This window comes from Somniosus microcephalus, chromosome 5 (genome assembly GCF_052327205.1).
Source record: "Somniosus microcephalus isolate GS21.2 chromosome 5, FLI_Smic_1.0, whole genome shotgun sequence".
NCBI lineage: Eukaryota > Metazoa > Chordata > Chondrichthyes > Squaliformes > Somniosidae > Somniosus > Somniosus microcephalus.
The window spans coordinates 286176254-286190649 of record NC_140991.1 but is presented as its reverse complement, the minus strand read 5'-3'; the positions used below and the strand labels follow the sequence as shown (position 1 = coordinate 286190649).

At 44.0% G+C, this 14396-nt stretch overlaps 1 protein-coding gene across 2 annotated transcripts in view; it reads right to left on the bottom strand.

Moving 5' to 3' along the window:
* tppp (tubulin polymerization promoting protein) overlaps positions 1–14396 on the bottom strand; it is a 78804-nt gene that overhangs the window by 17944 nt on the left and 46464 nt on the right. For both annotated transcript variants that reach the window (XM_085989095.1, XM_085989094.1), the window contains exon 2: positions 9651–9976. In XM_085989095.1, the coding sequence (XP_085845221.1) occupies positions 9651–9967 (317 nt within the window). In that variant the 5' untranslated portion in view covers positions 9968–9976. The remainder of the gene's footprint in view (positions 1–9650; positions 9977–14396) is intronic.

The window sequence follows — 14396 nt, the reverse complement described above, 5'->3', positions numbered from 1 at the left end:
AAAGCTTTTATCGGTATATCAGGAGGAAAAGACTGGTAAAATCCCAAGTCGGTCCCTTGCAGTCCGATTCGGGAGAATATATAATGGAGAATAAGGAAATGGCAGACCAATTAAACTCATACTTTGGTTCTGTATTCACAAAGGAGGACACAAATAACCTCCCAGGAATATCGGCAAACATAGGGACTAATGAGAGGGAGGAGCTGACAGAAATTAGTATCTCTAGGGATATGGTGTTGGGTAAGTTGAGGGGACTGAAGGCCGACAAATCCCCGGGGCCTGATAAACTACATCCTAGGGTACTTAAGGAGGTGGCCCTGGAGATAGCAGATGCTCTAAGGATCATCTTCCGGAACTCCATTGACTCGGGAACAGTACCCGTGGATTGGAGGGTAGCTAATGTTACCCCAATATTTAAAAAGGGGGGTAGAGAGAAAGCAGGGAATTATAGACCAGTAAGCCTTACATCGGTTGTGGGCAAAATGCTAGAGTCCATTATTAAGGATAAAATAGCGGAGCACTTGACAAATGGGGAAAGGATCGGACAGAGTCAACATGGATTTACAAAGGGTAAATCGTGTTTGACTAATCTGCTGGAATTTTTTGAGGAAGTAACTGGTAAAATAGATGGGGGAGAGCCAGTGGATGTGGTGTACCTTGACTTCCAGAAAGCCTTCGATAAGGTTCCACACAAAAGACTATCATGCAAAATTAAGGCTCATGGGATTGGGGGCAAAGTATTAACGTGGATAGAGAACTGGCTGGCGGATAGAAAACAGAGAGTTGGAATAAACGGCTCGTTTTCGGAGTGGCAGGCAGTGACCAGCGGGGTGCCGCAAGGATCTGTCCTGGGACCCCAGCTGTTCACAATATATATAAATGATCTGGATCAGGGAATTGGATGCAATATTTCCAAATTCGCTGACGACACTAAACTAGGAGGAGGGGTGGGCTCTGATGAGGATGTCAGGAGGCTACAGTGCGATTTGGACAGGTTGGGGGAATGGGCGGATACGTGGCAGATGCACTATAATGTGGATAAATGCGAGGTTATCCACTTTGGGGGTAAAAACAGGAGGGTAGATTATTATCTAAATGGCAATAGATTGGGAGATGGGGAAGTGCAGAGGGACCTGGGTGTTCTTGTGCACCAGTCACTGAAGGAGAGCATGCAGGTGCAACAGGCGATTAAGAAGGCAAATGGTATGTTGGCCTTCATATCAAGGGGGTTCGAGTATAGGAATAGGGATACCTTACTACAGCTGTACAAGGTGCTGGTGAGACCGCATCTGGAGTATTGTGTACAGTTTTGGTCGCCCCATCTGCGGAAGGATGTTCTTGCCATGGAAAGAGTGCAGCGGCGATTCACCAGGCTGATACCTGGAATGGCGGGAATGACCTACGAGGAGAGATTGAATAGTTTGGGCTTGTACTCACTGGAGTTTAGAAGATTGAGAGGGGATCTCATCGAAACATATAAAATTATGGCAGGCCTGGACAGGCTGAATTCAGAGAGAATGTTTCCAATGGCAGGGGAGCACAGAACCAGGGGCCACAGTCTAAAAATAGCGGGCAAATCATTTAAAACAGAGATGAGGAAGAATTTCTTCACTCAAAGAGTGGTGAGCCTGTGGAATTCCCTGCCACAGAGGGCTGTGAAGGCTAATTCAATAAATATTTTCAAGAGAGAATTGGATATATTTCTGAAGGCTAAGGGGATTAAGGGTTACGGAGAAAAGGCGGGGACGGGGTACTGAACTGGTAAGATCAGCTAAGATCTCAGATGAAGATCAGCCATGATCTCATTGAATGGCGGAGCAGGCTCGAAGGGCCGAATGGCCTACTCCTGTTCCTATCTCTATGTTTCTATGTTATGGATGGTGTCAAGCTTCTTGAGTGTTGTTGGAGCTGCACTCATCCAGGCAAGTGGAGAGTATTCCATCGCACTCCTGACTTGTGCCTTGTAGAAGGTGGAAAGGCTTTGGGAAGTCATAAGGTGAGACACCTGCCACAGAATACCCAGCCTCTGACCTGCTCTTGTTGCCACAGTATAATATGTGGCTGGTCCAGTTAAGTTTCTGGTCAATTGTAACCTCCAGGATGTTGATGGTGGGGGATTCGGCGATGGTAATGCCGTTGATTATCAAGGGGCGGTGGTTAAACTCTCGCTTGTTGGAGATAGTCATTGCCTGACACTTGTGTGGTGCGAATGTTACTTGCCACTTATCAGCCCAAGCCTGAATGTTGTCCAGGTCTTGCTGCATGCAGGCATGAACTGCTTCATTATCTGAGGAGTTGCGAATGGCACTGAACACTGTGCAGTTATCAGCGAACATCCCCACTTCTGACCTGATGATGGAGGGAAGGTCATTGATGAAGCAGCTGAAGATGGTTGGGCCTAGGACACTGCCCTGAGGAACTCCTGCAGCGATGTCCTGGGGCTGTGATGATTGACCTCCAACAACCACAACCATCTTCTTTGTGCTAGGTATGACTCCAGCCAGTGGAGAGTTTTCCCCCAATTCCCACTGACTTCAGTTTTACTAGGGCTCCTTGATGCCACACTCGGTCAAATGTTGCCTTGATGTCAAGGGCAGTCACTCTCACCTCACCTCTGGAATTCAGCTCTTTTTTCCATATTTGTAATGAGGTCTGGAGACAAGTGGTCCTGGAGGAACCCAAACTGAGCATCAGCGAGCAGGTTATTGGTGAATAAGTGCCGCTTGATAGCACTGTCGAGGACACCTTCCATCACTTTGCTGATGATTGAGAGTAGACTGATGGGGTGGTAATTGGATAGATTGGATTTGTCCTGCTTTTTGCAGACAAGACATACCTGGATGGTTTTCCACATTGTCAGTTAGATGCCAGTGTTGTAGCTGTACTGGAACAGCTTGGCTAGAGGCGCGGCTAGTTCTGGAGCACAAGTCTTCAGCACGACAGCCGGGATATTGTCGGGGCCCACCGCCTTTGCTGTATCCAGTGCGCTCAGCCATTTCTTGATATCACGTGGAGTGAATCAAATTGGCTTCTGTGATGGTGGGGACCTCAGGAGGAGGCCGATATGGATCATCCACTCAGAACTTCTAGCTGAAGATGGTTGCAAATGCTTCAGCCTTGTCTTTTGCACTCACGTGCTGGGCTCTGCAATCATTGAGGATGGGGATATTCATGGAGCCTCCTCCTCCTGTTAGTTGTTTAATGGTCCACCACCATTCACGACTGGATGTGGCAGGACTGCAGAGCTTTGATCTGATCCATTGATTGTGGGAATTGCTTAGCTCTGTCGAAAGCATACTGCTTCCACTGTTTAGCATGCGCATAGTCCTGTGTTACAGCTTCCTCAGGTTGGCACCTCATTTTTAGGTACGCCTGGTGCTGCTCCTGGCATGCTCTTCTACACTCCTCATTGAACCAGGGTTGGTCCCCTGGCTTGATGGTAATGATAGAGTGAGGGATATGCCGGGCCATGAGGTTACAGATTGTGTTGGAATACAATTCTACTGCCGCTGATGGCCCACAGCACCTCATGGATGCCCAGTTTTGAGCTGCTAGATCTGTTCTGAATCTATCCCATTTAGCACGGTGGTAGTGCCACACAACACGATGGAGGGTGTCCTCAGTGTGAAGACGGGACTTCGCCTCCACAATGACTGCGCGGTGATCACTGTTACCAATACTGTCATGGACAGATGCATCTGCGACAGGTAGATTGGTGAGGATGAGGTCATGTGAAAATCCAGTGTTGTAACCCAATACGTCATTAAGTTCTCCATGATTTGCATTAAATCTGATTTGTGAATAATTTCAAAATGACTATATCAGAGTCCTTCCAGACTTGGAATTCATTTCAGTGCTTGTCCCTACAGACTGGTGGAATAGTGTTGCAAGCATATGTCTGACAGTCCAGCAGCTGTCATTCAAAGCCCTAGATGAACAGACATGACACTAACCAGCCAGCTTCAGTTATGACGAGGAACACACAGCACCACCTCGTACCATGATACAACAACATACAATATCATCTCCAATATTCGGACTTCTTAAATTCAGCAATTGGCTAGCAATTGGCATAATCTTCCACTTGAAGACCAATAGACCGTAAAACAGAACTGTCCTCACTTCTCTGCAACAGGAGCAGGTGACAAGTTGTCAGGCTCCATTAAAGGAAAATTATAAAAAGGAGGGACTAGTATTTCTTTCTATTATTCACGAGGCACCAGCTTTAACTGGAATTAGTAACACCAATAGGAATGCTCAAAAAACATCTGATAAAAAAAACCCAACTCCACTGCATACCTTCGCAAAACGACCAGATAAAGTGCATCATGAGATGGAGCGGCGTCAGGAGCATGGAGACGAGATCAATCGTTACAGCAACCCACAGAACATAGTAAATACGATCACAATTCAGTACATACATCTTTAGTGTGAGCACAACCCAGGGCAGAGGTCAGCACTCACGGTTGCTGGATTGCCTCCTTGTAACATTTTCAAAAAATCAAATTCAGTGGTTCACAAAGTGATTTAAAAAAAATGTTTATGTATATAAAAATCAGGGTAACATTCCGGCCAAGGTTTCCAGTTAGATTCATACCTCTATAAAAATGTACTGCCATAATACAAATTCCTTAATAAGTGTTCCATTCACATAAAGTGACTGAATCTAAACCAAGGTGAATCACTGCTGTCAGTAAAGGTTTTGTGGGTTTGGTAGAGGATCAAACTCAGACGTTTGTTCAAAATCATGTGTTGAATGACCACAAGTGTGTAGACTATTTCTAAAGTAGCGACCTTTCATCGACAGCCTTTCTGTAGTAGGCCCGGTTCCAAAAAAAGGAAATCCCTGTAGAATATCCCAGCTAGAATTCTATGGTATTTTATCATATAAAACTAAAAGCAACGCACCATATTACTGACTTTCCTAGTATTCCACTCAGTAAAACAAGAATTCCACCTACTCACCCAATCTTACCATGGACGCAGAAACTATATGCCTTCAAACACGGGACAGGTGCCCAATTTTCTCCATCCCACTCCCACTCTGACCTTTCTGTCCTCGGCCTCCTACACTGTTCCAATGAAGCTGAACGGAAACTCGAGGAACAGCACCTCATTTTTCAATTAGGCACTTTACAGCCTTCAGGCCTCAACAACATTGAGTTTAACAACTTTAAATCATAACCACTGCTCCCATTTTCTCGGACAGCAGGTGCCATTAATGGTTCTGCTGGTGCTATTTACACCTCCTCTGGACATAAGAACATAAGAAATAGGAGCAGGAGTAGGCCATACAGCCCCTCGAGCCTGCTCTGCCATTTAATAAGATCATGGCTGATCATCGATCTCAACACTTTTCTGCCTGATCTCCATATCCCTCGATTCCCCTAGAATCCAAAAATCTATCTCAGCCTTGAATATACTCAAAGACTCAGCATTCACAGCCCTCTGGGGCAGGCAATGCCAAAGATTCACAACCCTGTGAGTGAAGAAATTCCTCCTCATCTCGGTCTTAAATGGCTGAACCCTTATCCTGAAACTATGCCCCCTAGTTCTAAACACTCCAGCCAGGGGAAACAACCTCTCAGCATCTACCCTGTCAATCCCCTTCAGAATCTTGTATGTTTCAATGAAATCACCTCTCATTCTTCTAAACTTCAGAGAGTATAGGCCCATTCTACACAATCTCTCATCATAGGACAGCCCTCTCATCCCAGGAATCAATCTAGTGAACCTTCGTTGCACCGCCTCCAAGGCAAGTATATCCTTCCTCAGATAAGGAGACCAAAACTGTGCACAATACTCCAGGTGTGGTCTCACCAAGACCCGATACAATTGTAGCAGGACTTCCCTACTCTTATACTCCAACCCCCTTGCAATAAAGGCCAACATGCCATCCCATCTTTTGTTTCGATACTTGGCCCATTACCACCCCTTTTTGCCTTGCACCATCATCTCTTGTCATTTAATCACTCCTGACTTCCACCCTAGCAAAGACCTTTTCCCTTTCTTCTTTCTTTCTTCCTTCCTTTCCTTCCTCCCTCCCCCCACCCCCTTTCCCTGGCTCTGCACTTGGTTAAAAATTGTTAAATCTCTAACTTCTTCCAGTTCTGATGAAAGGTCATTGACCCGAAACGTTAACCCTGTTTCTCGCTCCACAGATGATGCCTGACCTGCTGAGTGTTTCCAGCATTTTCTGTTTTTATTTCAGATTTCCAGCATCCGCATTATTTTGCTTGTCACAATTTTCTCCTCCACTTCAGGACTCAAATCCACCAAAGGTTAAAATGAGCACAGACAAAAAAGAATCTACCAGTAAAAAGAGTGAAATAAAAGACAAACCTGAATGGCACCTGGACACAAGCTACAAAAAATGGTTGCCTGGAAAGCAATGGCCAATTAGTCATTCGCATTAAAATAATATTGAAAAAGAACATAGGTAGCAGGGTGTAATCTCTAATATTTCCCCCGATCTTCCTGCAGCTCAGGCCAGTCTGAGTTGTTCCAGTTCAAATCCAGTCATGATATGTACAGGAAACTTTGGTTTATCCGGAGGTTGTATGTCCGGAAACCTCGATCTAATGGCAGAAATCAGCAGCCGTTTTGGTTAGGTTTTTTTCTTCTCCTAGCATTTTTTTTTTTTTAATATAAAAAGTTAGGCTCTGGAAAGCATCTCTGTAGCTTAGCAAAAGCTTCAGAGACGCTTCCAAGGTACGGGCCGAGTGTTTACAAGCTGTTGCTAAGCAACAATGTTTGTTGTCAGATACGGAGATGAAAACCTCCGTATCCTTCAACATTAGCGCTGGTCTATCCGGAAGTTTTGATAGATCGGCAGCAGCTCGGTCCCGTCGGTGCCGGATATCGCGAAGTTTCCTGTACTATTCTTTTTATTCATTGGCAGGATGTGGGTGGCGATGGCAAGGCCGGCATTTATTGCCCATCCCTAGTTGTCTTGAGAAGGTGGTGATGGTGGACCTTCTTGAACCATTGCAATCAGTGGTAATTCTGTGTAACGGTTTGATACAATGGAGTGGCTTGGCTAGGCCACTTCAGAGGGCAGTCAAGAGTCAACCACGTTGGGTGTGGGACTGGAGTCACATGTAGGCCAGACTGGGTAAGGACGGCAGGTTTCCTTCCCTAAAGTGAACCAATGGTGTAAAAACATAATAGGGTAAATTTGATGTAGAAACATAGAAACAGAAGATAGGAGCAGGAGTAGGCCATTCGGCCCTTCGAGCCTGCTCCGCCATTCAACGAGATCATGGCTGATCATCCAAACCCTAGCACCCGGTCCCTATACTGACAGCCATCCCACCCAAGCCCTATCCCCGTAACCCCGTAACCCCACGTATTTAATCCCCCCTAACACTAAGGGCCAATTTTTATCATGGCCAATCAACCTAACCCGCACATCTTTGGACTGTGGGAGGAAACCGGAGCACCCGGAGGAAACCCACGCAAACACGGGGAGAATGTGCAAACTCCACACAGTCACCCGAGGCCGGATTTGAACCCGGGTCCCTGGCGCTGTGAGGCAACAGTGCTAACCACTATGCCACCGTGCTGCCATCGTTCTGACAGACACATCCAAGGATGGGCAATAAAGGCCTATTTGCAACGCCCACATCCTAAAAATGAATTTAAAAAATAATTTCATTAAAATTAAAAGTGAGTGGTCACTGGGCCACCAGGACCATTCAAAAAGGACACAACTGGCATCCATTGTAAAACACAGACGAGGAAAAAAAAAATCACTTCCGCTATCCAAAATGCCTCATCCCAGTTCATTTTCAACATTCCTCTTCACTCCACAAGACTTCCTTACTCTTGTATTCCAACCCCCTTGCAATAAAGGACAACATGCCATTTGCCTTCCTAATTGCTTGCTGCACCAGCATGCTAACTTTCTGTGTTTCTTGTACGAGGACACCTAAATCTCTCTGAACACCAACATTTAATAGTTTCTCATCATTTAAAAAAATTCTGTTTTTCTATTCTAACTACCAAAGTGAATAATCTCACATTTCCCCACATTATACTCCATCTGCCACCTTATTGCCCACTCACTTAACCTGTCTATATCCCTTTGCAGGCTCTTTGTGTCCTCCTCACAGCTTACTTTCCCACTTAGCTTTGTATAGTCAGCAAACTTGGATACATTGCACTCGGTCCCTTCATTGAAGTCATTAATATAGATTGTAAATAGCTGAGGCCTAAGCACTCCTTGTGGCACCCCACTAGTTACAGCCTGCCAACGGGAAAATGACCCGTTTATCCCTACTCCCTGTTTTCTATCCATTAACCAATCCTCTATTCATGCTAATAAATTACCCCCAACCCCATGAGCCCTTAATCTTGCATAACAACATTTCATGTGGCATCTGATCAAATGCCTTTTGGAAATCTAAATATACTACATCCACTGGTTCCCCTTTATCTACCCTGTTAGTTACATCCTAAAAAACTCTAATAAATTTGTCAATCATGGTTTCCCTTTCCTAAAACCATGTTGACTGCCTAATCATATTATGATTTTCTAAGTGCCCTGATACCACTGCCTTAATAATGGATTCCAGCATTTTCCTGATGACTGATGTCAGGCTAACTGGCCTGTAGTTCCCCGTTTTCTCTTTCCCTCCTTTCTTGAATGGCAGGGTTACATTTGCTACCTTCCAATCTGCTGGGACCATTCTAGAATCTAGGGAATTTTGGAAGATCACAACCAATGCATCCACTATCTCTGCAGCCACCTTTTTTAGAACCCTCGGATGTAGGCCATCAGGTCCAGGGGATTTGTCAGCTTTTAGTTTCTCAAGTACTTTTTCTCTACTGATAATTACTTTAAGTTCCTCACTCTTATTAGCCCCTCGGTTCCCCACTATTTTTGGTCTGCTTTTTGTGTCTTCTACTGTGAAGACAGATGCAAAATATTTGTATCTACCATTTCCTTATTCCCCATTAATTTCTCCAATATAATTTTAATAGGTTCACACAGTACAGGGTTCACACAGTCAAGAAATATAAGCCTAGAAATTGCCGTTGTTAACATTAGCAGCTGAACACCTAAGGCAATATTTCTCTGTCCGCTATTTAATGGAGACTTTGACCTATTTGAAAGAAACCTGTTAAGACCTGTACCAATGTCACAAAGGATTCGTCTGCTGCTGTTGCCAGCAGTACTCTCAAGCCTATATAAACCAAAAGATCGTCAGCTGGGGAACTTCGGCTCTGCTGTAACTTTAATCCTCTTTCGCCCAACGTGACCAAGAATGGTGGTTCACTTCTGCCCAAGATGGTGCAATTCTTGTAATTTCTGAACGGAAGAGGATCAATGCCAAGGTGATACAGCCGAGTCCAGCAATTTCTGTACAAGGTCCTACCAGATCCTAAAGGACAGCATAAACCATCACATATATGGTTCTCTGTCCCATAGGTTTCCTTTGGCAGGTCATACAAGAACCTCTGTAGCAGATCATTGTAACTTGAGTAGCTCCTGAGACAGGGTCCATCTCTGTCCTGCGTTAAATTAAATCATAACATTAAAATACTTTGCTTAACAAAAAGGAAGTGGCGAGAACGTTTGGAGGTGAAAATGACAATTCAAAGAAAAGGTGACTGCCCATTGGCTGAACAGCAGGTGAAGGACATACTTGACTTTGGAAAACACAATGTCAACATCCGTGCCCGTCACATTCTTCCCGTCTATGACGTCGCAGTCTTTACATAATTTTGACCAATTTTTGCCGTGCAAATCTCTTCCTGTGGCTCTCGTGTCTCCGTGAATGGCAAATTTCCTAAAGGCCACTTCGAGGGCACTGAGCTCATCGAGTGCAGTGGCTTCCCCATCAGTGCCGTTTGAATCGGACATGTGCCGTTTGGCTACTTTCTCCTTTGCCCGGTCACTCTGAGCCTTTGTGGAGAGTTGGCCCGTCGCTCCTCTTGCCGGTTTGGCATTGCAGTCAGCCATTTTGCTCCACTATTGGAAGAAAGGATAAAGTTTTATGTATTAAAGCAGATCACACATCAAAACATCATAAGAGGCATTTGCACTATTGTGGCGATAACGCCAATGAGCATTATTACTGTGAGAAAATATTCTTTTAAAAGGCACACAAGATACTAAACCAAGTGCATCAGTTTGAAATGAGTCTTGAGCTTTTTCTGATGTACAGGAAACTTTCGATTTACCGGCACCTAAATAACCGGAAATCTCGGTTAACCGGCAAAATTCAGGAGTAGGTTCAGGTAAGTTTTATTTCATATTGTACTTGCCTTCCTCGATCTGTTGCTGTGCAAGGGTGTGGCTGCAGCTGTTGCTAAGCTACAGAGACGCTTGGAACTTGTGGCCATTGTTCTGCACCTGTTGCTAAGCAACAGGGTTTGTTGCTTTATACGGAGCTCTCAGCTCCGTATCTTTTACTATAGCTCTCGGTTATCCGGAATTTTTGACGAACCGGCACCACATCGGTCCCGTCGGTGCCGGATAAAAAAAAGTTTCCTGTACAACGCTTTTTATTGCATTGCTGCATTACGATAGCTTCTAACTTTGCCACTTTTTCATACACTCTGCTTCTACTTAGGCAGTCCCTCGGAACCGAGGATGACTTGTTTCCACATTAAAAATGAGGAAGCAAGTCACTGATAACCTTTTATATAATATGTAGAGTGGTTCAGTACAAGAATCTGTTTGTACTGTTTACACAGTGGCAGATAGTGTTTGTGCTCTGGGTAAGCTGTCCTGGGCCAATATTTATCCCTCAACCAACATCACTAAATCAGATTATCTGGTCATTTATCTCATTGCTGTTTGTGGGAGCTTGCGGTGTGCAAATTGACTGCCGTGTTTCCTACATTACAACAGTGACTACACTTTAAAAAAAAAAAAAAAAAGTATTTCATTGGCTGTAAAGCACTTAGGGACCTCCTGAGGTTGTGAAAGGCACTATGTAAATGCAGGTCCTTTCCTTTAAAAATGTTGAAACTTCTTCTTCATAACCAAGCACTAGTAAACTATCACTTCAGTTATAGAAGGAGGACGCACCAATTGAAATTGCACATTGGTGTGTGTTGGACCCCAGTCTATGCAATTTTCCTATCTGCATATGACTGGAGGGATAAAAAGGTTGTTAAGAGTAGACTATATTAATGAAACCAGCAAGTGAAAGTTTAAAAATAACAATCCATACATTCAAGGAGCAATACAACTTGTAAGTAAATACAGGAAGGAGTTTAGACAGCAAACAGAATTGCTTTCATAATTCAAACAACCAAAGAACACGGTTCAGATGAGTGGGTCCTCTGCCAGTATCAACATAATATGAAGCCTTAACCACTTCCACAGTGAAAGATGATGTCAAGCAGCGTACCATGATGCATTAAAACTTCCTCGCACCCCCCACTCCAATCTCTCCTGAAGGCGCTGACTTGTGCTGCGCTCTGGTGCCTTGACCAATGGGTTTCTCCTCACGTATGAGCCCAGTGAATATTGGCAGGCTATTCGCCTGTGGGGAGGGGGCACCACAGCAAGCTTGATCCTTTCCTCATCCACACATGCATGCTTTCCGATCAGGCGCAGGGACCCTAATCAATTTCCCCCTCTCTAGCCTAGCTACGCGGATAGTCCAACAGTCATTTCGCCTGATAACAGCCAACTCAATACAGGCCAGGGATTAAACCTGCGATCTTCCTGGCCTACATTCCTCAGTCCCACACCTGTTGGTGCTGAGCCATTGACAAGCAACCCTATGAGTTGTAACACTGCGCAGACCACTTGAGAAGATAGATGTTTATTGCTCACAGTTTAGATAGAGTTTAGAAAGCCAACCAGCCACATAAACCATGACTGATAAAGCTACATGTGGATTACTCGATATTTTTATACCACATTACAACTCTTAAAAAAAGTCGATCACTGTACAATATAAAAGATACTGCATACAGGGGGTTACAATGCACTGTCAGAACATCACCCTAGACCTCTATAAAGCCTTGTGCTTTTACAGTGAGCGAAGTTACAATTATGTTGTTATAAGCATGCAGTATTTGACTCAACTGTTCATAACACTACTTCTTTGGTTTGATGTTTTTAGTATCGGAGACACAAAGTCATCCTGCAGCTAAAACCAGTCAAAATGCAGCTGACCTTAAATTAACACCTTGAACCGCTAGGGTTCCAGGGTAAAAACTGGAGAGGCGAGTTGTAGGGAAACTGGGAATAGCAGTCCAGCTCACAGTGGAGCAATAAAGTCCATTCCCAGATGAAGCCCTATTGACTGATATGCTGCAGCAACTACAATGTCATTGATGACTACCGCCATACATGGCCAATAGAATCCTCCCAGTAGCTCTCAAAATCCATCAGTCACTATTGAATTTTCAATAGAAAGAAAGATCTTGCATTTATAAATCACCTTTCACGACCTCAGGACATTCCAAAGCGCTTTACAGCCAAATAAGTATTTATGAAGTGTAGTCACTGTAGTAATGTATGGAAACACAGCAGCCAGTTTGAGAATAGCAAGATCCCACAAACAGCAATGAGATAAATGACCAGATAATTTATCTTTATTGAGTGAGAGATAAATATTGGCCAGGACTCTGGGAGAACTCCTCCATTCTGCTTTGAAAAGTGCCAAGGCTTCTTTTACATCCACCTCAGATGGCAGACGGGGCCACGGTTTAACGTCTCATCTGAAAGACGGCACCTCTGACAGTGGAGCACTCCCTCAGCACCGCACTGGAGTTTCAGCCTAGATTATGTGCTCAAGTCTCTGGAGGAGGGCTTGAGCCCATGGCCTTCTCGCTCAGAGCTGAGTGAGCCACAGCTGACAATGCATATGCAGTTCTTTTATTTTTAAACTGAAACACAGTCAACACACCAAAAATTCCTTTCCACCCATATAGTTAATAAACAATCAAATAATATTTTATATAACACCTTGCTATCAATTAATTAATATTTAACAGACATTTTATAATCCAGTATTGTCCCACAAAAAGGCAACAAGATGAATGATCAGTTACCCAAGGAGAGGGGTGGGATGAGTGGTATTGTTTGTGGGCCCACCAAGAAAACTCTCTGGTTTTCTTCAAATAGCACCACTGAATCTTTAACGTTCACCTGAACCACAGGAGAAGGCAGGCAGAGCCTTATTTAATGTCTCCTCCGAATGCACTCCCTCAGTACGGCTAAAAGAGCGTGGGGCGAGATTAGGAACATGAGACTTGCTGGACAAAAGACGGCCAACTAGTTCGCCGTCTACTAAGCTGGTAGTCACATGAAACAACGGTAATGGAGTTGTTGACTAATCATAGCAATCAATCTCTATCAATTAGTCTATGACAGACCCAGACATGGGAAAACCCCAGTGGTGGAGAGCTTTGGGAACCATAGATCCAAAGTCACCTATTCCTCCCAAACATGCTACACTTACCACGTCATGTCTCAAATTACTCATATACTGTATCCCAAAATGTTTTTTTTCTGAAAGAAATCTATCTAATTTGCATTTGAATGAATCAATACTAACTGCTTCCATCATCTCCCTAGGGAGTCTTTTTTCATAGATTGACCACTCACTTGCTGAAATGTTGATTTTGCAGATTCGTTTTGAATTTAGCCCCTTCGAGGCCGTGCCCTCTGGTTCTACTATTCTGGATGAGGTGAAACAGCTTGTCATGGTCAACATTATCTCGTCCCGTTAGCAGCCTAAAAACAGCGATCATATCACATCTCAACCTTCTCTTGTCCAGTGAGAACATATAGGCCCAGAAATTCGGCTCTCCGCGGGCGAGTACGCGCTGGGTACTCACCTGTAAGCCCGATGGAAGTGCCGGTTTCGTGCAGGCACTGCACATGAAAACTGCACTTCCGTTCCTCTGAACAAAGGGGTTCAGAGGTCGAACGCGTGCGCAGGGGAGTCTGCGCATGCGCTTTGAACTTACGTTTTTTTTTTAAACAGGTTTTTCCATGAGGGTAAGTCTGCAGAAGTTAGAAATTTAAAAAGCAGGCGCAAGGCCTGCTTTTTACAAGGTAAGTGGTCAATTAATTAAAATTAAAACATTTTTTCCACAGGTTTATTATTTTTAAATAGTTTAAAGCAAGGTAAGTTTATTTTTAGCTCTGTTAGGAAATAAAATTATTTTTTTCAAAAATTTAAATTGTTTAAAATAGTTATTTAATGTAATTTGTAGTTTATTTAAAAAATTTGATTAAAAAAAAAAAATTTATTTGAAGGTTCAGTGCTATTTTGGGGCCACAGTATTTATAAGTCTTGACAGCTCTTCCTGTCAAAACTTATGAATGGGCTTTTCCCTCCTCTGATTGGCTGCCCATGGCCCACGTGATCCCAGGGGACGCATCGAACTAACTGCGCCCCTGGGATACGCAAGCGCTG